This window comes from Trichomonas vaginalis, chromosome IV (genome assembly GCF_026262505.1).
Source record: "Trichomonas vaginalis G3 chromosome IV, whole genome shotgun sequence".
NCBI classification, from domain to species: domain Eukaryota; phylum Parabasalia; order Trichomonadida; family Trichomonadidae; genus Trichomonas; species Trichomonas vaginalis.
The window spans coordinates 24,221,351-24,245,204 of NC_067206.1; the positions used below are offsets into that span (position 1 = coordinate 24,221,351).

At 35.1% G+C, this 23,854-nt stretch overlaps 7 protein-coding genes across 7 annotated transcripts, besides 4 other annotated features; 5 read left to right on the forward strand and 2 right to left on the reverse strand.

The window, feature by feature from the left end:
- Positions 1–11,574: part of a mobile genetic element that runs on past the window's edge.
- Positions 398–730, reverse strand: TVAGG3_0158780 (uncharacterized protein; the record flags this gene model as incomplete). The annotated part of the gene is made up of 1 exon (XM_051224894.1): positions 398–730. The coding sequence occupies one exon, from the start codon at positions 728–730 to the stop codon at positions 398–400; it is 333 nt and encodes a 110-aa protein (XP_051109880.1).
- TVAGG3_0158790 (keratin-associated protein family) lies at positions 1,260–2,289 on the forward strand (the record flags this gene model as incomplete). The annotated part of the gene is made up of 1 exon (XM_001296160.2): positions 1,260–2,289. A coding segment is annotated over one exon (1,030 nt), but the record flags the coding sequence as incomplete, so codon positions are not given.
- Positions 6,527–6,925, forward strand: TVAGG3_0158800 (uncharacterized protein; the record flags this gene model as incomplete). The annotated part of the gene is made up of 1 exon (XM_051224895.1): positions 6,527–6,925. One exon carries the CDS (start codon positions 6,527–6,529, stop codon positions 6,923–6,925), a length of 399 nt encoding a protein of 132 aa, XP_051109881.1.
- Positions 8,852–9,226, forward strand: TVAGG3_0158810 (uncharacterized protein; the record flags this gene model as incomplete). Its single annotated transcript, XM_051224896.1, has 1 exon — positions 8,852–9,226. The coding sequence occupies one exon, from the start codon at positions 8,852–8,854 to the stop codon at positions 9,224–9,226; it is 375 nt and encodes a 124-aa protein (XP_051109882.1).
- Positions 11,575–13,990: 2,416 nt separating the features above from the next.
- Positions 13,991–17,953: a mobile genetic element.
- A 1,120-nt stretch (positions 17,954–19,073) lies between these two features.
- Positions 19,074–19,788: a mobile genetic element.
- Positions 19,751–19,788: a terminal%2Cinverted (terminal inverted repeat of MuDR-5_TvMULE4 transposon ID:TVAGG3_0158830).
- A 1,941-nt stretch (positions 19,789–21,729) lies between these two features.
- On the reverse strand, positions 21,730–22,108 carry TVAGG3_0158840 (uncharacterized protein; the record flags this gene model as incomplete). The annotated part of the gene is made up of 1 exon (XM_051224897.1): positions 21,730–22,108. A coding segment is annotated over one exon (379 nt), but the record flags the coding sequence as incomplete, so codon positions are not given.
- A 54-nt stretch (positions 22,109–22,162) lies between these two features.
- On the forward strand, positions 22,163–23,006 carry TVAGG3_0158850 (protein of unknown function, DUF4106 family; the record flags this gene model as incomplete). The annotated part of the gene is made up of 1 exon (XM_051224898.1): positions 22,163–23,006. A coding segment is annotated over one exon (844 nt), but the record flags the coding sequence as incomplete, so codon positions are not given.
- A 66-nt stretch (positions 23,007–23,072) lies between these two features.
- Positions 23,073–23,480, forward strand: TVAGG3_0158860 (uncharacterized protein; the record flags this gene model as incomplete). The annotated part of the gene is made up of 1 exon (XM_001305339.1): positions 23,073–23,480. The coding sequence occupies one exon, from the start codon at positions 23,073–23,075 to the stop codon at positions 23,478–23,480; it is 408 nt and encodes a 135-aa protein (XP_001305340.1).
- Positions 23,481–23,854: the final 374 nt, after the last annotated feature.

The following is a 23,854-nucleotide window of genomic DNA, read 5'->3' on the forward strand; positions in this document are numbered from 1 at the left end:
TGTTTTTATTCAACTTAAGAAATCACTTCATTAATGAAAGAAGTCGGGTTCACAACATATCCCGATCTTGAAACGAAACAACATGTTTTTTTGATGCCCTAAACGGGGGGGGTCGCCAGCAAAAAAAAAGATGTCAAAATTTATCCCAAAAATTTAAAAAAAACGAAGAAAGTGCATCCCAGGGATTATAAAATTTAAGTTTTCACATCTCTATCCTTGATTCTTAATTGCCAGAGCTAATTTATTGGTAATGTCTTTAGCTTTCTTAGGCATTTTGATCCCAAACATATCAAGCATACCTTTCTTATCTTCTGGTGAAAGGTTATTAACTAATCCTTTTATAGCATTGAGCATGTTGGTCTTTTATAACCGATAAAAAAATATACGTTATTTTTTTTTAATCGTCATCGTAATCATAATCGTACGAAGATTCTGTATCATCATCACTGACATCATTGGTTTCTCTAACTTCTGGCTTATCTGGTTTAATCTCTATCACCATAAACATTGGTGACAATAATCGAACAGGCTGATCTTGGAAGTCAACTAAGGTAAACGTAACATTAGTTAGTTCCCATGGAAATGCATCTATCCATGGTGAGGATTCCTTACATATAAGTGGTTTACCAGATATCCAGAACTCATTGATGTTATAACATGTAGATCTGTACATGATCTTTCTTCGATCATCAACTTGGTCAATATTATTGAACCCAGAGATGACAGACATTGATGAACGAAGGTATAACTGATACCCGAAGTTGAGCATAGGTGGTTTTGGCATTTGTAGATAATAATTATGTACAATAGGTAGTTCTATTCCATATGCACCTAAAATAAGATTTGCTCTATGTGAAGCATCTTTTAAATAGACTTTATGTCCTTTGTCCTGTGACGTAAATATAAGTTGATTCGTAGCACTCAGTGAAACTGTTACATTATGTTGACCTTTTTTCTTGTTATAATAATCAAACTGTTTTGTTACAATCTCTTGTAGTTTTGATACAATAGTATCCATATCAAATGAAAGAGCTGACTTAAATGTACACACCTTTTCTTCTCCATCTTCGTCTAACTGTAAGACAAAATAATCTGTTTCGTCACAAACAATAAAGTTCGCCATAGTACTGACACTTTTTACTCTCATCTTTATCTTACTTGGATGCCCCATGTTAGGATCTGCTTGAAACTGTATTGTCCCGTAGTTATTAGGATCAGTCGATTGTAGATAATACATCATTTTTATATGTAGTAAAAGAATGAGTGTTGTTCCATATGCATATGAATGTTATAAGTCTAGCGTACTTCAATATAAAGAATATACTCTCAGAATTACTGATAATGCTTTAGTCATACATAAAGAAGGTGCTGATGAAGACATTACCATCGGTCCTGGTATATTACCTATCGAGCAACCAGATGGTACAATTGTTGAAACAGACTTAAATCAATACCTTCAAGCGTTACAGAATCGTGTGACAAAAGTAGAGAATAATTACTTAGATGCTCCATTCTTCACAACTGATAGAGATTATATGTTTTCATGTATGGCGAGTAATGGTTTGCAAGAAACTCGTGAGGTAAATATTAATGAAGCATTAGAGACTATAATATATCATGTTAAACGGTTATTATCGATTGACCATGGAGTTCATTTTGACCCAAGGTCTACACTGTTCAATATACCAATGATTGAAAACAGTCAATTAACATTTAAAGAAGATACATTGTATAATGCTTTAAACGCAGCATTTGCTTATATATTAGGTCATGAACAAGTACAAAATAGTGGTATTGCAATATACTTAGATAAAGTTATGTTAAAGAAACCATTGACATTCACAGAAGATGGTCCAAAAGCAACTGGTATTGTTGGTGATGGAACATTATTGACGAAAGAATACTTAGCAAGTCATGTCGGAGAATTTTTCTCCACTAATGATAGCATCAGTACAACACCAGAAGTTATTTTATTGAAGAAACCAATCACATTTGATGTTAAAGGAAAGACAAAAGCAACTGGTATAGCTGGCGATGGAGTTCTTCTGACTAAGGAATACTTGAAGAAAAATATCAATGACTTCGTTGAAATTGTCAAAGATAAAGAATCTGGTCTTAAGTTCAACCCTTTATCATTCATCTTTGCCATAGCAAACGCCGGTGCTACTGCAGCCTCATGGATATCACTCCAGAGTCAAATAAATGCTCTTTGGGCTTTTGTTGAAAGTCAAGAAGGTATAGATACTGTTCTTGACACTCTGGGTAATCTTGGTCCAAATCATAAAGGAGGTTTTGTGGATGGAATAAAAAATTTAGTTGAAAAGACTAAAACAAGTTTCCAGAAGATAACTCATATAGAAAGATTCAGAAATGAAGGTTATATGGAACTTGAGAGTTTTGATGTGACTGGACCTTTGGAACCAATTCCAATGCCACGTGATGCTAATGATGAAGAAGAGAAAGATCCTGGACCAAAAACAATCATTTCTACGTTAAGTACTTTGTACCCTGATTTTGTGACCTTAGTGAAAGTTGCTAATACATCAAGAAAGAACAATAATATTAATATGTCTGGTACTGATGACCTTACTGATTATCTTTATCTCATTCTTGCTGAATTAGCGAAGAAAGTTGAGGAGAACAAAAATAATGGAGGAAGAACTGCACTTAAGATTGCAGACAAAGCTGACAAAAGTTATGTTGACGAAGAGATACGTAAAGTTGCATCTAAAGAATATACTTTATCACAGTCTGTCATACTTAAGACAATCAAAGGTCCAGAGAAAGATATGTACCCAGGTGATGGTACAACAGTTAAAGTTAATGAAAGAGTTTCATTCCCATCTGGTATTGATACAAAAGAAGTATATATTAATGGTGAAAACATCAATACAACATTGTTTCCTTTGAAAAATAATGAGTTCACTGAACCTTTGACAGTTAAATCAATTCGTTCAAGAGAAGACAAACCTGTTATAATCAATAAAATAGGAGCTGATAATGACCAACCAGTTCAAATCAAGAAAATAAGAGCTGATGACATTATCTTGAACTATACTTTAGGTTCAAGTGCTCCACAAGAAGATCCAAGCACTAGCGTAAAAGATACTCTTAACAGTTTAGATAGTAAATGTACGAACATTGAAGGTCATGCCAGAAACTTCGAAGTATATGAACTACCAGCAATGTTAGATAAGAAAGCTGACAAGAACCATGTTCATTATATAAGTTCAGATGAACAGATTATAACGGACTACCACGGATATTTAACACAGGGTGAAAAAGTGAATACGAAAAATGTTAATGAAAGAAGATATAAATTCATTCGTGCTAAAGGTTATGACATACACTGTACTGTACAGTATGACACAGGTATAGCACCACAATCATTTGGTTATAACGCTGAAATTTATGCTTCATACTTCTTTGTTAACGGTGTATTAGTTGAGCCAAGATTTAGGTTGAGAGTTAAGGCAAAAATAACCGTTGAAGATGCTATTAAAAGTAAAGCTGACAAAGATGAACTTGACGCAACGAACAAAGTTTTGAAATCTCATAAACACAATATCTCCGACATAAATTCACTTCAAACTTCTTTAGACAACAAAGCAGACAAAACTTATGTTAATGAACAGATCTCAAAGATCTCTAATGCATCTGTAAACAATGGAATACCTGAAAGCATTACAGTTAGCTTTGGTAATAATGATATGGGTAAAGTTGCAATATTTATAAATTATAACATTGGTCCATCAGAAAAAGGTCCAAGTTACTATACATTGAGTCATGGTAAATCTATTGAACTTGTGTTCCACAAAAAAGATGGAACAAACTTAACTATTCATCCTGGAGATACGTTTGAGTTTTATTTGAACGATGTCACCACAGTAGATTATACTTATAGACCTTCTAACATGTTTGACATGATGTATCCAATTGGTTCTATATTTACATCAATGAGCTCAACAAGCCCGCAAACCCTTTATGGAGGTGTTTGGCAACCGATTGTTGATCAGTTTCTTTACTGTTCTAACTCATCAATGGACTTTGGTGGTTCAAAGACTATCAGAGTTGAAAACCTTCCACCACACTCCCATAGGTTCAGTGCAACAACATCTACTAATGGAGAGCATTCACATTCAATGACAAAAAGAGGTTATACAAATCTTGCAGCAGGTTCTGATAGACAAGGTATGAATAGATATGATATCACAGATGACCCTAGAGATGTTAGTACAGGTATTTTCTGCGGATCTGCAGGAAACCATACTCACACAGTAGCTGGAATCACAGATGCAACAGGAAAAGGTCAAGACTTCTTACCACCATTTATGACTGTATTCGCTTGGTTCAGAGCTGCTTAACTCAAGATCACGATCACAAACTGTTTCTCAGTATGAATGAGTAGCTCTATTTTTACATCATTACTGAAGTATTTCTTTTCTTCATCAATGACAGAAAGAATGTTTTCATCATCTTTTAAAGATCTTACCAAAGTTAGATCTTCATCAGAAAATCTCAAAGAAAGACTCATTTATGCACTAATAAAAATATAGCTAATTATTTTTTTATCTGAACTTTTTATCGGGTATATAAAGATGTCTGAACATCATATAAAGTTCTTTAAGATCCAACAGTTTGTAGATGAAGTGAAGAAGCAAAATAAAACAGCAAAGAGACTACTTATATGCTTACCACAAACATTATGTCAAGGAAAGTATGGTTATAGTGCAAGTCCGATCATGATCTTTGTCGATAAGCAGAAATACACAAATGAAGGTTTAGCTAATTTACTCAAGTTTGAAAAGATAGCTATAAACATTCCTGACCATTTCTCAGCGAGAATAAACCTTGACAAGACTAAAAGTTATTGTTTATATGTAGATCTCACGAAATCAACAAAGAGTAAAGACAAAGAATATAACCCAGTTGAACTTAAGACAATGGGTAAGAACTTACTCAAAGCTGCTATCAAACCTGTCGAAGAGATCGACATTGAGGATGAAGCAGAAGAAATAGATGTAGATCCTGAAGTGTTATAAACGATAAAGTTTATTTTTGGAGGAAGATGGTGTCAGACCATTTGATCTGGCATGCTTGTTCTAGGTAATTGCAGAAACCTGGAAAGATTGTTATTGGTCTGAGTTTCATACCTGGTCTCTCATCTCTCCATTGAAGCAAGTAAATTTACATGAAGAGTTCGTCTGGATTCTCAGGCTTTGGTACACACTGATCGAAGATCTGTATGACCTCTTCATGACCGTACTCCCTCTGGTCAGACATGAGTGTTCTGAAGAACTTTTGCATCTTCGGACCAGGTTTAGCATCTATGCAACGAGTGGGTCTCATTGACATTTTTGTCACTTTTATTTGGTCGAATGGAAGGATTCGAGTTCATGCCACTTGACAGCAAAGAAGGTGCAGAAGAGGTTGTTGTTGCTGCATTCTATGCGAGCTCACACGTTGACGCATTCCGAACTTACCAGGATGACCTCGAAAAAGAAGGTCGAAAGCTTGGAAAGATCCAAATGTTGCTTGAGTTCTTCCGTGGAAACCTTGCACAGAAGTATGAGAAGAAAGAATAAACAACTAATTATTACTGAGCTTAGCTCATAAATGTAAGTTTTTACTCTGATCAGATCTTAGATCTCGTCGGGACAAGCGGAAAGGATAAAGTCCATGAGCTGGACTTTTGTCTTAGTGAGCGGTACTGCGGTCATGAGTAGTTCGCGCTTGTTTGAGCCACTTGGAACGCGACCCTTCCAATTCCTCATAGATCTCAAGGCAGAGATCGTGAAGAACTCAAGGACAAAGAGTCTTTGAGACTTGGTAAGGAATCCCTCATCATCTCTTTCATCCTGGAGGGTCTTTGTGGATGCAGTGGACTTGATCTCGTCTTCCTCGATCGGATCATTCTCATAATCTTCATCACCCTTCTTCCTAAACGTCATCTGCTCTCTCTTGTAGTCGTTCCTGAGAGCATTGAGTCCAGCTTCAAGATCTTGTGAGTTCTTTGCAGGTTTATTGAAAGTTTTCTTTTCCTGCATTTGCTGTATAAGCTGGGTTTGCTGTTGCATCATCTGCATCATCATTGCCATCATATCTAGTGTTGGTGATGCTGGAGCTGGTGTTGTACCATCTTGGGACATTCGGTCGTCGGTTATGTCTTTACAAAAGACTGCTTTACAAAAGACAGCTTTACAAAAGACAGCTTTACAAAAGACAGCTTTACAAAAGACAGCTTTACAAAAGACGCTTTACAAAAGACTCTTACAAAAGACAGCTTTACAAAAGACTGCTTTACAAAAGCATTTTCTCACAAAAAATATTGAATGAACTTTTGCTTTACTCAAAAGTCTGCCTTTACAAAAAGACGTGCTTTACAAAAGTCTGCTTTACAAAAGACGTCTTGACAAAAGATTGCTTTACAAAAGTCTGCTTTACAAAAGATTGCTTTACAAAAGATTGCTTTACAAAAGTCTGCTTTACAAAAGACAGCTTTACAAAAGATTGCTTTACAAAAGCCATGACTGATCTTCATCCAATTTGTTTAATCGAACTTAATGAAGTAATTTCTGCATATCTCCTGCATGTATTTGGAAACGAGAGGATAAGACAACTCACCAAGGTTTCCAGACGCCAGATCCAAAGACTTGAATCAACTGCAGGAGTAATCCTAAGCTTTGAAGAAGGATTAACCAATAAGAAAGATGTCATTGACTCCAAGCGTGAAAGCCTTGCTGCTTTCTTACGCAAACACCCATGGGTCGATGTTGATCTCCAAACTCCTTACCAAGGACTCGTTGAAACCTTCACGACCTACAGACAGCTCCTTGACAGACCTGAGCAGAACCTTCTGGTCGAACGTGATGGCACATTAAGCCCTACAGACGAGTCAATCCAGAGAGAAGAAGCTCAAGAGTAAAAATCTGACATTTATACTTTACATGACATTTTTTTCATGAGTGTTCACGTTAAGATCAATGATGAAAACATGACTTCATGGGAAGATATCATTGATGACATAGAGAATGACCTTGATGAAAACATGATGGGAGCTCAAACGTCAGTTAAGGTCAAACTTGGTGAAGTTCAAGAAAAGATCTCCGAGATCAATGCAAAAATATCTGCTCTTACAGAGGTTGACGTTTATTACAGAAGCTTGGAGAGAACTTTAAGCAAACTTGAACGTCAGAACCAAAGTCTCATAGTTGTGCTCCAGAAACTCAGTCTCATGCGTAAAGCATATAATGACTACCTACATGTAAGAGACTTACCTTCTTATTCTACTCCAGATCTCGACTTTTCCGATATAAGTCCAATCCTTATTGATACAACACTTACGATAGCAGGGATGCTTCCTACATATCCAGAATATGATAACTTACCTCAGCTCTTCGAGTATCTCAAGAAAAAGTTCATGATCTTATTATGCGAGACCATGAAAAGACGTCAAAATACCAGAACAGAACGAGAAGAGCTTACTAATAGACTTATTATATAATACTAAAGAAATAAAGGAGTTTTTATTCTAACTTTGGTATTTTTGGGAAGAACTGATCTGGATCATATTTGTCAACCACAGGTTTTGGTATCAAAAGTCTCTCTGGTTCTTGGACGGCTGGTACTGGAAATGGTTCCTTTGGTTTCCTAGCTTTTGGGAGATCTAAAAATTTTCTTGGTCTCTTTCTTTTGTGTAAGTGTTGTCCATTTTTATCGACAACGAATGTGAGCTTTCCGTCGTCAAAGATGAATGTCGTCGCTTCTTCAGTTCCCTCATCAACTATTATCTTCTTGATCTTTCTCTTCTCCATTAACAGAAAAAGTGACATATATTACTTCATTATTTTTCTGAGTGTTAGGATTAATTAAACCTCTATCTATAACATGCTTTCTCATAGGAAATTTCTCTCCATATCTTTTTGTCAATATCTCTATAAGTTCTTCTGTATAAGATTTATCACTACTGAAGTAAATAGATGGATAATTAAGGACATCAAAGGTTTCTACAGTATCTTTAAGAGTCCATTCATCTCCATACTGTATAGAATAAGTATGGAAGTATGGAGGATCACATATAAAGAAAACATTGGGAAGATCTTTATACTCATTGAAGAGTATTCTCCAATCTTTATGAACAATAGTTAAACCTTCAAGATAGTCATCTATGTTTTCACCAAATAAGTTAGTATATCTGAGGTATAACACTTTCTTCATTAATGTGTCAAGATCATAGTATTTGTATGCTCCAGAATAGAGAAGACGTGAACATAATGTATCCCAGTCTATGTATGGAGCTTTACTTATAACTTCTCTGACGATCTCTTTCTGATCAGTAGGAATTTTCTCATCTGGCTTAACATTTATTCTCTCCTTAAGTTCCTTAAGTATTTCATTCGTGTCATGAATGTGTTTCAGTCTATCAACGTAGTTATCATAGTCGTTAGCTATGATCGTTGCTTTTGGGAACATAATATGCAACAGATGAGAGATATAGAGAGAACCACCAAATAGGTCAACGAAGACATAATCCCCTTTGATGTCTTTGAGTATGTCGATAAGATCTTTCCTGATCTTCGACTTATTACCTATGAAAGGTAAAGGAGGTTTGGTAAAAATCATTTATATGGTAATAAAAATAAGTGTTTACTTGAGACAATAACCTCTGTTGAGTTTGTAGAACAAGATCAGAAGTACGATCAAGTTCAAAACAACACAAATGGCTAGGATTGCGTTACCAACAATCTTTGTCTTTTCCCAGCAAGACTTCTTCTTTGGTTCATGTGCTGCTTCGACATCACTGTATGGCTCGGACATTAACTTAAAAAGTGTCATGACCACTTCATTTTTGATGAAGTCAACAGCTTATGTCCACTTCCTCCCACAAGCACTTGAGGGACAAGAGAAGGTCATCATTGACTACCTTCAAGCCACTGAGAAGCTCCAAAAGCTTCAAGATCTCCGCGAAGAGTTCAAGTCCCGCTTGAAACAGGAGAACTTACTGCAGGAGTACATGCTCATCCTTTATACACTCATTGATGGCTCCCATTTACCATCAGAGTACACTGCAGTTCTTGATGCACTCAAAGATCTTCGCGAACACCAGCCGATCGGTAAAGAAGCCTTCGAGCTCACCATTGAGCAAGCCATCTTCGCCAAGCACAATGCAAAGAAGCAGATGCTCGAAGCTCTTGACAAGATCAAAAAGTACGTCGAAAAGTACTAAAAATAATTACTTGAGTAAACGATAAGTTTTATTCATTGTTTCTCTTTTCAAGATATTCTTTCATCTTGACGTTATATTTTCCTAACTCATACAAGAACGTGTAGTATGAAACTTCAACCTCACGATGCTTTTCATACCATTTCATTATGAACATGGTAAGAATTGCTTCTTCGGGATTTGAGAAGGGATCTTCTTCACCAAATACGTTGTGATGAACTCTCATTGCTTTACCTACAGATATTGGTTCATCTTCCTCAGCAATTAGGTCAAAGAACCTTTGTAGTCTTTGGCTCATTGGAAATGTCACTTTTCGGTTAAACGATCACATACTTAAGACATAAATTATACCTACTTATTAACTCAGTATATTGTGCATTATATGCATACTTAAACTCTTGAGCAATATTGTTCTCATCAATGATTCTGATCTGAGCTATTTTTGAGAAAGGTGGTGGAATACCACAACATGTGATGTCTGGGTCCAGTAGGTCTATTTCACACTTGAACCCAGTCATTCTGTGAACAACTTCTTCCAAGTCTGGCTTAGGTAGTAAGATCTGATCTTTGCTCACTAAGTTAGAAAAGAGCTCTTTGTCTTGGTCTAGAAGTATCTTCTGGTATATACTAAGTAAATACTCTTCTACACCAATCCTCGATGAAGTCTCCACAGATCTCGATGAGGTCAGGTTGGAAGTTAATGGACTTAAAGGAGGAGGATACATTGGTGCTTCTGAGTTCGTAGTTGTTTCCTCTTTTTTTATCTCTGTTGGAGCATCACTTACTGTACCAGATGGATAGTTCTTTATCACAATGTTATTAGTTGTTCTTGAATCAACATTGCTTGTTGGTTCAATTGGAAGATTAGCTGCACCATAAAGAATTGACTTCGATCTCATTTGTTATGAGTAAAAATTGTTTTATTCTCATATAAATGACGAACATTAACCCAGAGAACAACACAGAATATACTGCAACAGGAGTTGTTTACAATGATCTAGATCAGATCGTCCAACTCAAAGCCCCAAGAGGAAGGAATTTAATAAGACAACCTCCACCAAAGATATATGTTGATGATGGTAGTAATGGGTTCAACTTAGTGTATCATTACTCATATCCTCAATATGCAAAAATTGGGTCTACCCCAAACGTGACAAACCATTATATGAACCTTTATGATGAAGCAAGGTTTCATGCACCAACGAAGAAAGAACCTGATGCATCAAGATTACATGAATTCGCAGACCATGATGGTTATAGCGATTACTCAATGCCTGTAAGACTTTAACGTTAATAAAAAAATGACTGTTGGTAAACAAGAAAAAACTTTAATACAAGAGGATTTGATGCTACCAATATATTCAACTGATATGGGAGCTTATCAATTCGATACATTTGAGAATCCTGGTGGAACACCACCATATTTTCTTTTGTTCATCAATGTAAACAGTAGAAAAGGTTATGCGTTCCCAATGAGTGAAAAGAACTCAAACAATGTTCTAAGTGCAATGCAGAAGTTCATTTCACAAGCTACAGGTGAAATGAAGCCTACAATACTTACTAGTGATGAAGACCCAGCTTATACGACACAAAATGTTCGAGATCTGTTGGTCAGTCATAACATTGAGCACATGACGACACAGAAATACAATCATAACATACTAGGTATTATTAATAGGTTCTGTAGAACTATTAGAACTATGTTACATATGAAGTTAAACCTCAAAGAAGGTGATAAAACACCACCTTTCACTGCAGATACAATGAGACAAATTATTAATGACTACAACACTGAATATCATTCAAGCACACAACAAAAGCCTGATGATTTCACAGAAAAGGATAATGAGGAATATATAAAGAAGCAAAGATTGAAAGAAGAGTATGTCAGAAAAAATAACCTTTATAACTTAAGACCTGGTCAAAAAGTTCAAGTCATAGTTGAACCAAGAACATGGGGTAAAGGTAACCAACAAAGAAGACATCTTGATCCTTCTTATTATACAGTTGATTCAGTTGATACAAGTGCATACTTGTTAAGAGCAAAAGATGGAAGTGTTGCAAGATATCCACGTTATCAGATATGGACAAAAATAGAGCATGGATTAAAGCAAGGAGAAACTTTAGATCAAGGAAGACACGGTGCTGTTAAAAGTATTGATGGTCATGAACTTGTCGGTAATGATGTAAAGTATGATGTTACGTTTGAGAACGAAAATACAGGAAAAGTGACAGGTAGAGGTATGCGTGAAGGTAATCCAAACAGGTTGTCACAAATGGAAGTACAGTATTGGAGGAAAAATATTAATGAAGGTCATGTTAAAGATATGCCTAGTTTTCTTGAGAAGTATCGTGGGTTTCGAGTTTAGCTTGTAAGTCCTTTATTTTTGTTTCATACAATGAGATCTTCCTTCTGATCTGTTCATCATTGAGAGGTTGCTTGACTTTACGGAACTGTACACGTCCGTCTTTCATTGTATGTACATAATATCCATCAGGAACCTTACCATCTTTTATATATTCAGTTAACCACTTTTGTTTAGTTGATGCTTTAATGACTTGACTCATTTCTTACTGGATAAATTTTTATGTTTTTTATCTTTTGACGATTTTTTCTTATCCTTATCTTTCTTCTTGTCCTTGTCCTTCTTTGATTTATCCTTCTTCTTGTCCTTGTCCTTCTTGGACTTCTCTGCTGCAGGTGGTGTTGGATTCTGTTTGACTTTAGCACTTGGGTCAGGACCTTGTCTTTGAGACTTAGATATAGATTGTTTAGGAGCTGCTGCTTGTTTAGTTGCTTCAGCTTGTTGTTTAGCTAATTCAGCAGCTTGTTTATCATTCTCTTCTATTTCCTTTGCACCAGTTGCGACTTCATTCTTGAACTTTTGGAGATTCTCAGCAGCATCCATTACCTTATTCGCTCCTTTAAACAATCCATAAAATTTCTGCCATGGTGATACTGAAGGTATATTTCCACCAATTGCTGGAGGAACTGATGCTTCAGGAGTTGGAGATGGTGTTTTGTCTGAATTGAGATGCTTTTCTGCTTCAAGAACTTGTGTAGTATTTTTCTCCAGGTATGCTTTTGCAACCTCCTTAACTTCTGGACGTTCATTATTTACATCCTGTCTTGGTGTTGATGTTTCAGTAGCGTTTTCCTGAGTTACATTAACAACAGGTTGCTCAACTGCTGAAACATTAGCTGCTTCAGTAATGTTATGAGTAGTTGAAACATTTCCTGATATACCTTCTCCTGTTGGAACTCTTGGAGCAATTGTTGTGATGTTCGCCATTGCAGGAGTTGGAGTAGGAGTGTCATCAATCTTTCTGTCAGCTTTCGTCGTTTGCGTTGTAGTATTTGTTGTTTCATTACCATATTTTGATCTTAGTCTGGTAAGCTCTAACTTCATATGTTCTTCAGGATATGCATACTTATTATATTCACCCTTAATATTCTTTTTCCATTCATCGTATTTATCTTCTGCTGATTTCTTAATTGATGCTAGTCCGTTTACAGCCAATTCATCAGTACCGTTATCAGTAGTCTGGTTATATAAAAGATTAGCAGCTGATCTAATTGTGTAATCCGTAAGATTACCAAAACGCTCTATTGTACCTAATGTTGTGTTCTTCAGTTCCTTTCCAATTCCTTGTGCAGCATCTTTGACTAAATCAGCACCCCATGCACCAAATTGTCTCACAGGAGCCGCTATTGATGGTGAAGGAGATGGAGATGGCGATGGAGTTGGTGATGGTGAAGGAGATGGAGATGGTGAAGGAGATGGAGTTGGCGATGGTGTTGCTGCTTTCGCCTTTCTATCAGCTTCTTCCTTAGCCTTTCTATCTGCTTCTTCTTTCGCCTTTCTATCTGCTTCTTCCTTAGCCTTACGAGCTTTTTCTTTCTTCTTAAGTTCCTCTAGTTCTTTACGTTCAGCTTCTTCTTTCGCCTTTCGTTCAGCTTCTTCCTTAGCCTTACGAGCTTTTTCTTTCTTCTTAAGCTCCTCTAGTTCTTTACGTTCAGCTTCTTCTTTCGCCTTTCGTTCAGCTTCTTCCTTAGCCTTACGAGCTTTTTCTTTCTTCTTAAGCTCCTCTAGTTCTTTACGTTCAGCTTCTTCTTTCGCCTTTCGTTCAGCTTCTTCCTTAGCCTTACGAGCTTTTTCTTCATAATATTTTGTATACTTATCATCAGCCCAATTACCAAGTGATTTGGCACCTGTTAGTATTCCATTTGCGGTTGATGTTGCTGTTCTTCCGAGCCATCCCCCTACCGCTGAAGCACCATTGCCAATAGCACTACCAGCATTTAAAATTCCACGACCAATCCATATCCCTGGTTTTGCCTTTGTATTAAGAGTAAGAAATTCTTCCTTCCTATCTTCAGGTGTAGGATTTGTAACAGTTCTTACAGTATCAACAACAGTGTCAACACTGGTTCCAATAGCACTACCAACAGCTGTTGCACCAGTTAGAATACCATGGGTAACTAAATCAGTAGCTCTTGAGACAACATTATCACTCGAGGCTTTCTCTGCTGGATAGTTTGATCCTTTGTAAGTTCCTGGACCACCTCTATTTGAAGCTTCTCCTTCAACTATTTTCTTCTCTTCTTGTGCTTGTTCTCTGGCAACACTCAATGCACGTTCTTGTCTTTGAATGTTGTCTTTCTTTAACATGTAACCACCAAGTGTCTGTGGTGGTGTGTTTTTATCTAGTGCAGCATCAATTGCAGCCTTTTCTTTTCGCTTTTCTTCGTCTAACCAATTTTGAATAGATTCTGCATCAGTTGGTTCAGCTGGAGTTGGAGACGGTGTTGGAGCTTTAGTTGGTGTTGGAGACGGTGTCGGAGCTTTAGTCGGAGTTGGAGATGGAGTAGGTGCTTTTGTAGGTGTCGGTGATGGAGTTGGAGATGGAGTTGGAGGTACTGTTGGTTCTGGAGTTGGTTCAACAGTCGGTGAAGGTGTTGGCGCCTTTGTGATTCTTGGAGTTGGCTCTGGTGTTCTAATAGGGGAAGCAGTTGGTGTATTAGCTCTTTTAAGAACCTGTGATCTTTCCGCTTGATTTGAATCAGATACTGGGTTAGTTGTACTAGGATGTGATACAGGAGTTATTTTTGGTGTAGGTGTTGGTTTATTTAATGTTATACCATGACTACTCGACATTGGTGGAGGACCTGCGTGAGCAGTTGGTGTCAGAGTTGGCGTTGGAGCTACTGTAGGAGTTGGCGTTGGAGCTACTGTTGGTTCAGGAGTGGGAGTTGGTGTTGGAGCTACTGTAGGAGTAGGTGTAGGAGTTGGTGTTGGAGTCGACATTTGTTTTAACCTCTCATTATACCAATTCTCCAAATAATAAGCCTCACCCATTAAGTTACTCTGTCTTTGTTTTATAGAAAATTCACCTAACAGTAATTCATCATGAATCATTTTCTGCAGCTTTGTCGTGTTTTCTACTTCCTTTATTAGAACGCTCGATGTATTCGCCAATCCTCTATATTCCTTAATCATCTTATCTAGTTTGTTCATATTTGGTACTTCCTTTTTCTTCTCAGCGTTAATCTCATTAGATCGTTTCTCCAATTCTTCAACTACTTTGTAAAGCTTATTTATCTTGACATGTGATTCCTTTACTTCTCCAGTCCTTGGATCCTTAGGTTCCTTGTATTTAGCTAATTTCGTCTCTATATATCTTCGTTTAGCGTCATATCCAGGATCACTGGTTCGTAAAGGATGCGAAGGTGGACGAAAATAAGGTATGTAGAAATCTGGATCATCATTAATAGAAGAACGTGCTTTAAAGTTACGAACCGCGTCTGTAAAAGGGTCTCTACCACGTGCTGTATATGTTGATGTAATCAAAAAGCCTTCTCTTCTCATTGGGAAATTAATACGACCTTTTTGAACATATTCTTTCTCAAAGTATTGCCTAGCATTGTAATCAAAAGCAAGATCATTATATATATCGCGCAAAAAATCAAATGTATGCTGCTTGAACTTTTGATCGCTAATTATGGTACGAATTATCGGACGTTCATTCTCCCATTTCTTAACTCGTTCATCAATGAGTTTCCTCTCTTGTTCACTCATTTAAACCTCATAAAAATATATTATCTGCGTATAGTGCCACTAATAGCATTAATCCATGGCATGTCTGATAGTACACGTACTGACTGAACTAATGGCTTATGATTGTTCCAAATAGCTCCTCCAATGTATGCGTTATACTTATTGTTGTCAATAGTTTGTTGAGGTTGAACTATAGGTGTTTCAACAGGCTTGTCTCTACTGAAGTCACCACCAAGAGCTTTATTGAATGCTTTAAGATTCTTCGTTAATGCATTATCTTCACCTAATGTAGTTTTTGCAATTCTTTCACCAAGACTACCGATAACACCACCGACTTGACCAACTTGAGGGAAAAGTTTGTTAGCAATGTTAAATCCAGCACCTATTACAAGACCAGGATTTTTTTTCACCATACCCCATCCAGCTTTAACATAATCGCCAAAACCCATTTATTTCTTCTTAAAATAATGTCATCTTTTGTTGCTTAACTTCTTTAAAGTCCGTCTTTCCTGCAACTATATGAACTTCCATATATGAACGAGGTGTTGGTAGCTCTTTGTATTTGTTCCATAACTCTTCCCAATCTTCTGTTGCTCCTGACTGTTCAATCATTGACTGAAAGTCTCTCATAGAATAACCTTGAAAGATAACGAAGTCAGTGCATAGTCTCTTAATGTTTAAACATATATGTCTCCATGTTTGACACATGATGACAACAGTATAGTTATAATGTCTGACCTTAGTGATGAAGTTCGCTAATGGTGAACGTGGGTCATTCAATAAGTCATGACCACCATAATCGTCTAACACTAATAGAGAATTACTGGGATACTTTGTGAAAGGATATTTGTTCAACTTCTTTACAACATATATTGCAATCTTCTTATACTCAAACTTTCCATCAGGTTTCCTTAGTTGATGCTTTGTTAAGATGTGTTCCATCTCCTCTGAAATTTTTTCGAACTTACTTTGAACGAACTCAACAATAGCGTAATACTTTGCTTTCATCTTAACGTTCTTCATTAAATAAGGCATAAGTTCTTTATCATCCTTTTTCAGTACTGGTGCTTTAACTTGACTCATAAATGTCTTCGCTGTTTTATCCATTGTTCCTGATGTTGCTGAGATAACTATTGAGTCATAATATGGAGTATTAGTGAAGCGGTCTGTTATCATTATATGACGAATAACACCATATGTCTTACCTGAACCCATCTTACCGCAGTAGAAATAAACACCATTAGTACAAAATGGATAATCATCAGAAAATGGCATAATGAGTGCATTGTTTAGTTCTTTACTATTCTTACGTGCTCCATCATGAAGAATCTTATCTACTTGATTAATAACTTTCTCCATCTTTTAGTTACATATAAAATGTCTAAATATGATGGATTATACTATGAACATGTTATGAATGATGGCACGATAAGTGGTAATACAGTCTCATATAAATTACCGAGAGACTTCATTGAATATCCTGCGTCAAAAGCTCTTGAGATAAGAAAGATAAGTCTTGAGCATCCAGACTTTGAGTTTCTTGCTATTCCATTAGAAATGACAGATTCATCAAAATCAGTGAAAAAAAGGTTTGACATGAGATATTACATAAAACCCAACATGACTACACAGGAGTTGAATGAAGGTCTTATGGAAAAAATGACTGAGGCAAGTAGAGAATTTGTTGATTGTTACTATGATTCAAATGAAAATAAATTGAATGTATTAAGAAAAGGTACATCACCAATCATAACATTACCTTCATACAGTAGTATAGAAAAAAATGCCTTGAATTATAAATATGACATGTCCCTAGGAGATGTGTTGGATTTCATCACTGCGTTATTAGAAACCACTGAAACAGACACAACATCAAGAAAACCAGAGCTTGTTTGGGAAGATGACCATGGTAGAACATTCACGCAAAAAGTAATTCCATCGAAAGCAAAATTTTTAGACTTATGGGAAAAAAAATATATCTCGCGAATGCATGTATATTATAGTTTTACCATAGCAGATTTCACTGACGAAAATGATAAAGATAAAAAAACATATAAGTACTTTGATGAGCTTTTCATAACTATAGCGAATATCAGGTTTATCCTTGAGCGAAAGGGCAAACCAACATATAAATTTGTCGGTTATCAGATAAGAATAAATCCTCTCCTTGAGCCTTTAGTAACGTTGAGTAATATTGCTCATGATAACAAACAATTTATATGTAATGTGAATGAACAGCTTGTGCCACCAAAATTTTACGATATCACTGGTTATAAAGATGCACTCGTGTTTGAGTTTTATAAGCGCTTTTCATTCAAAAGAGTTGAAGAATCAACTGATGGTCAAAAAAAGGAATATTATGTAAAAGAACCATATGAAATTCCTAAAGACTCTAATATAATGGTTGAACTTATATTAGAGTCTGGTACTCAATCTCAACATAAATAGTTTACGTGACAGAATTTTTTTGACACGTAAAGTTTACATTTTAATGGAAGCGAACAACAAAGCTCCTGCTAGTGAATAAAGGTTAGTTTACATATGAACGTTTATTTTTACACATATATGCGTACATATGCGCGCCCGTATGGTGTCAGTTTTCTGTCACTTTTTTCATTGTGTCGGTGACTGTAGCTGTAGGCTACAGGCGACGCACAATGTATACTGTACTTTGAAAAGCAGAAATTTTCAAAGTTCATGTCCAACAGAATATCACACGGATTTACACAATATGGAAATACAATAAATCAAACTTCTCAACAATGATAACAGTATATAGAAAAAGTGTGTCTTAAAATTGATTTAGGTCTTATTTTTTTTGACATATAGACAACATAAATACCCGAAAATTAGTTTATGTATGAAATTGAAGTGTAGTATAACGGTTAAAACTGCCGAGTTGGCTTTATTTTTGGGGATCCAAGTTCGATGCAGTACATTTAATTTTTTTTATTTATTTATTTAGTTTTCATTAAGGGTCCACTGTAAGGCCAAATAAGGCCTATCGTCATCCCAAAAATATTGCTCAAGATGGTGTTTTACTAAGGCCCAAAACTTAAAAAAACACAAAAAAATTAACTTTACTCTTTTGAGATCCTTATCAGATATGCATCAATTTGATGCAGTATCGCAGTTCAAATCTGATTTTTTAATGTAGATGTACTCTAACATTCTTGAAAAAATGCAAAATGGTATTAATTAAGCTTTTCATTTCTGTATCATACACGAAACAAAATCGTTCATTATACTAAAATTTATCAAAGTTTGATTAATGAAAAAATAATATCTAAATTTTTACATTTAGTCGGCTATTGATATGGTTAATATTAAATCTTGTAAAAATTGGCATTATCCAGAATAATACCCACTAAAATACACAATTTTTTAAGGGTCCACTGTAAGGCCAAATAAGGCCTATCGTCATCCCAAAAATATTGCTCAAGATAGTGTTTTACTAAGGCCCAAAACTTAAAAAACACAAAAAAATTAACTTTACTCTTTTGAGATCCTTATCAGATATGCAACAATTTGATGCAGTATCGCAATTCGAATCCGATTTTTTAATGTAGATGTACTCTAACATTCTTGAAAAAATGCAAAATGGTATTAATTAAGCTTTTCATTTCTGTATCATACACGAAACAAAATCATTTATTATACTAAAATTTATCAAAGTTTGAATAATGAAAAAAATAATATCTAAATTTTTACATTGAGTCGGCTATTGATATGGTCAATATTAAATCGTTTAAAAATGGGCATTGGCCAGAACAAGTTCATCGAGTCGAAGATTTGGTTGTACACCACTTGTATGTGCCGGATACCATTGTGTCAAATTTTTTCTGAAATTAACTTTAAAAGTACTAAGTAAGATCATGAGATATAGCAATATATGTTTAAACCAACTTATATTTTGGTTGTACACCACTTGTATGTGCCGGATACCATTGTGTCAAATTTTTTCTGAAATTAACTTTAAAAGTACTAAGTAAGATCATGAGATATAGCAATATATGTTTAAACTAACTTATATTTTGGTTGTACACCACTTGTATGTGCCGGATACCATTGTGTCAAATTTTTTCTGAAATTAACTTTAAAAGTACTAAGTAAGATCATGAGATATAGCAATATATGTTTAAACTAACTTATATTTTGGTTGTACACCACTTGTATGTGCCGGATACCATTGTGTCAAATTTTTTCTGAAATTAACTTTAAAAGTACTAAGTAAGATCATGAGATATAGCAATATATGTTTAAACCAACTTATATTTTGGTTGTACACCACTTGTATGTGCCGGATACCATTGTGTCAAATTTTTTCTGAAATTAACTTTAAAAGTACTAAGTAAGATCATTTATTTTTTGCATAATATAATGCCAATATGGTTTCTTTTGATTTTATTTCATTTATAAGCAAATCAGATTTACCCAAAAACTCCACTCCATAAGCGTTCATTTGCTAAATTAAAAAGTGACAATGGGCTAGTCTGTCCCTTTCTCAAAAAATTCGAAAAAATCATGTTCTTATAAAACTCACTGATTTTGCAATTTTTATGAGATTTGAAGTGATAGAATATATTACCATCTTATTGAAACATATGCTTCATTGTTGTATTCACATAATATTAATCAGAACACTAGGAAAAGTGGATTTTCGAAAAATGACGATAATGATTATTTGCAAATCGCCTCTCAATTTTGAGAGACTTTCAATTTTTACAGTGGACCCTTAATGGATGAATTTAGGGTTGTTAGATTCCCGACGATAGGTGTCTTGGAAGATTTGCCTGGTGTCATCATAGTGTCTTTAAATCAAAAATTTTATTTTGGAGTTAGTTTTATTGATTTTTCAATAAAAAACATTTCTAAAACAAGAAAATAAAACGATAAAATATTTATATTTTATATAAGGATCTTATATATTTAAAATAAATATCATTTTTTTTTTCATTGGTGTTTGTCAAACCATAATACACTATTCAAAAATTCAATGTGTCTTGCGGTTTCAAAAGACACCTTCAAATTGAACGATAGCACAAACACTATTGAATTTTACCCATTTTATTTAGTTTTTACCCTTTTTATTTTTAAGAATTAATGACTGAAACAGCCGTTTTGCTATGACCTCAATCACTTTTATTAAGGGTTTCGTTTTGCGAAAAAAACGTACAATACGCAATTTCGCTAAAAAAACATTTAGCTAGCAATTTCGACCTTTGACTCCACTCAAGACGTCACTTTTTTAATTTTGCGGTATCATATTTTTGGAAAATCTTTATGAATATTATATAAAAAGTCTCTTTAATATCTATATTTCATATTTTTATCGATTTTTAAAGTTTTTGCGAAAAGTATTCAATTATTTTTGCTATTTGGTCGGGTAAATGTCAGATTTGCGACATTTTCTGATATGATATTCAGATTCTACGTTGATAATAATGCTTATAGAACCCTCTTGCTATTGTGTCAAAATTGCGAAACCGATAGCAAAAATATCTCGCAATATCAAAATTGAGATATTGAGTGAATTATGCATTATAGAGATTAAAAATCTGATTTGTGAGTACAGTATACATTGTGCGTCGCCTGTAGCCTACAGCTACAGTCACCGACACAATGAAAAAAGTGACAGAAAACTGACACCATACGGGCGCGCATATGTACGCATATATGTGTAAAAATAAACGTTCATATGTAAACTAACCTTTATTCACTAGCAGGAGCTTTGTTGTTCGCTTCCATTAAAATGTAAACTTTACGTGTCAAAAAAATTCTGTCACGTAAACTATTTATGTTGAGATTGAGTACCAGACTCTAATATAAGTTCAACCATTATATTAGAGTCTTTAGGAATTTCATATGGTTCTTTTACATAATATTCCTTTTTTTGACCATCAGTTGATTCTTCAACTCTTTTGAATGAAAAGCGCTTATAAAACTCAAACACGAGTGCATCTTTATAACCAGTGATATCGTAAAATTTTGGTGGCACAAGCTGTTCATTCACATTACATATAAATTGTTTGTTATCATGAGCAATATTACTCAACGTTACTAAAGGCTCAAGGAGAGGATTTATTCTTATCTGATAACCGACAAATTTATATGTTGGTTTGCCCTTTCGCTCAAGGATAAACCTGATATTCGCTATAGTTATGAAAAGCTCATCAAAGTACTTATATGTTTTTTTATCTTTATCATTTTCGTCAGTGAAATCTGCTATGGTAAAACTATAATATACATGCATTCGCGAGATATATTTTTTTTCCCATAAGTCTAAAAATTTTGCTTTCGATGGAATTACTTTTTGCGTGAATGTTCTACCATGGTCATCTTCCCAAACAAGCTCTGGTTTTCTTGATGTTGTGTCTGTTTCAGTGGTTTCTAATAACGCAGTGATGAAATCCAACACATCTCCTAGGGACATGTCATATTTATAATTCAAGGCATTTTTTTCTATACTACTGTATGAAGGTAATGTTATGATTGGTGATGTACCTTTTCTTAATACATTCAATTTATTTTCATTTGAATCATAGTAACAATCAACAAATTCTCTACTTGCCTCAGTCATTTTTTCCATAAGACCTTCATTCAACTCCTGTGTAGTCATGTTGGGTTTTATGTAATATCTCATGTCAAACCTTTTTTTCACTGATTTTGATGAATCTGTCATTTCTAATGGAATAGCAAGAAACTCAAAGTCTGGATGCTCAAGACTTATCTTTCTTATCTCAAGAGCTTTTGACGCAGGATATTCAATGAAGTCTCTCGGTAATTTATATGAGACTGTATTACCACTTATCGTGCCATCATTCATAACATGTTCATAGTATAATCCATCATATTTAGACATTTTATATGTAACTAAAAGATGGAGAAAGTTATTAATCAAGTAGATAAGATTCTTCATGATGGAGCACGTAAGAATAGTAAAGAACTAAACAATGCACTCATTATGCCATTTTCTGATGATTATCCATTTTGTACTAATGGTGTTTATTTCTACTGCGGTAAGATGGGTTCAGGTAAGACATATGGTGTTATTCGTCATATAATGATAACAGACCGCTTCACTAATACTCCATATTATGACTCAATAGTTATCTCAGCAACATCAGGAACAATGGATAAAACAGCGAAGACATTTATGAGTCAAGTTAAAGCACCAGTACTGAAAAAGGATGATAAAGAACTTATGCCTTATTTAATGAAGAACGTTAAGATGAAAGCAAAGTATTACGCTATTGTTGAGTTCGTTCAAAGTAAGTTCGAAAAAATTTCAGAGGAGATGGAACACATCTTAACAAAGCATCAACTAAGGAAACCTGATGGAAAGTTTGAGTATAAGAAGATTGCAATATATGTTGTAAAGAAGTTGAACAAATATCCTTTCACAAAGTATCCCAGTAATTCTCTATTAGTGTTAGACGATTATGGTGGTCATGACTTATTGAATGACCCACGTTCACCATTAGCGAACTTCATCACTAAGGTCAGACATTATAACTATACTGTTGTCATCATGTGTCAAACATGGAGACATATATGTTTAAACATTAAGAGACTATGCACTGACTTCGTTATCTTTCAAGGTTATTCTATGAGAGACTTTCAGTCAATGATTGAACAGTCAGGAGCAACAGAAGATTGGGAAGAGTTATGGAACAAATACAAAGAGCTACCAACACCTCGTTCATATATGGAAGTTCATATAGTTGCAGGAAAGACGGACTTTAAAGAAGTTAAGCAACAAAAGATGACATTATTTTAAGAAGAAATAAATGGGTTTTGGCGATTATGTTAAAGCTGGATGGGGTATGGTGAAAAAAAATCCTGGTCTTGTAATAGGTGCTGGATTTAACATTGCTAACAAACTTTTCCCTCAAGTTGGTCAAGTCGGTGGTGTTATCGGTAGTCTTGGTGAAAGAATTGCAAAAACTACATTAGGTGAAGATAATGCATTAACGAAGAATCTTAAAGCATTCAATAAAGCTCTTGGTGGTGACTTCAGTAGAGACAAGCCTGTTGAAACACCTATAGTTCAACCTCAACAAACTATTGACAACAATAAGTATAACGCATACATTGGAGGAGCTATTTGGAACAATCATAAGCCATTAGTTCAGTCAGTACGTGTACTATCAGACATGCCATGGATTAATGCTATTAGTGGCACTATACGCAGATAATATATTTTTATGAGGTTTAAATGAGTGAACAAGAGAGGAAACTCATTGATGAACGAGTTAAGAAATGGGAGAATGAACGTCCGATAATTCGTACCATAATTAGCGATCAAAAGTTCAAGCAGCATACATTTGATTTTTTGCGCGATATATATAATGATCTTGCTTTTGATTACAATGCTAGGCAATACTTTGAGAAAGAATATGTTCAAAAAGGTCGTATTAATTTCCCAATGAGAAGAGAAGGCTTTTTGATTACATCAACATATACAGCACGTGGTAGAGACCCTTTTACAGACGCGGTTCGTAACTTTAAAGCACGTTCTTCTATTAATGATGATCCAGATTTCTACATACCTTATTTTTCGTCCACCTTC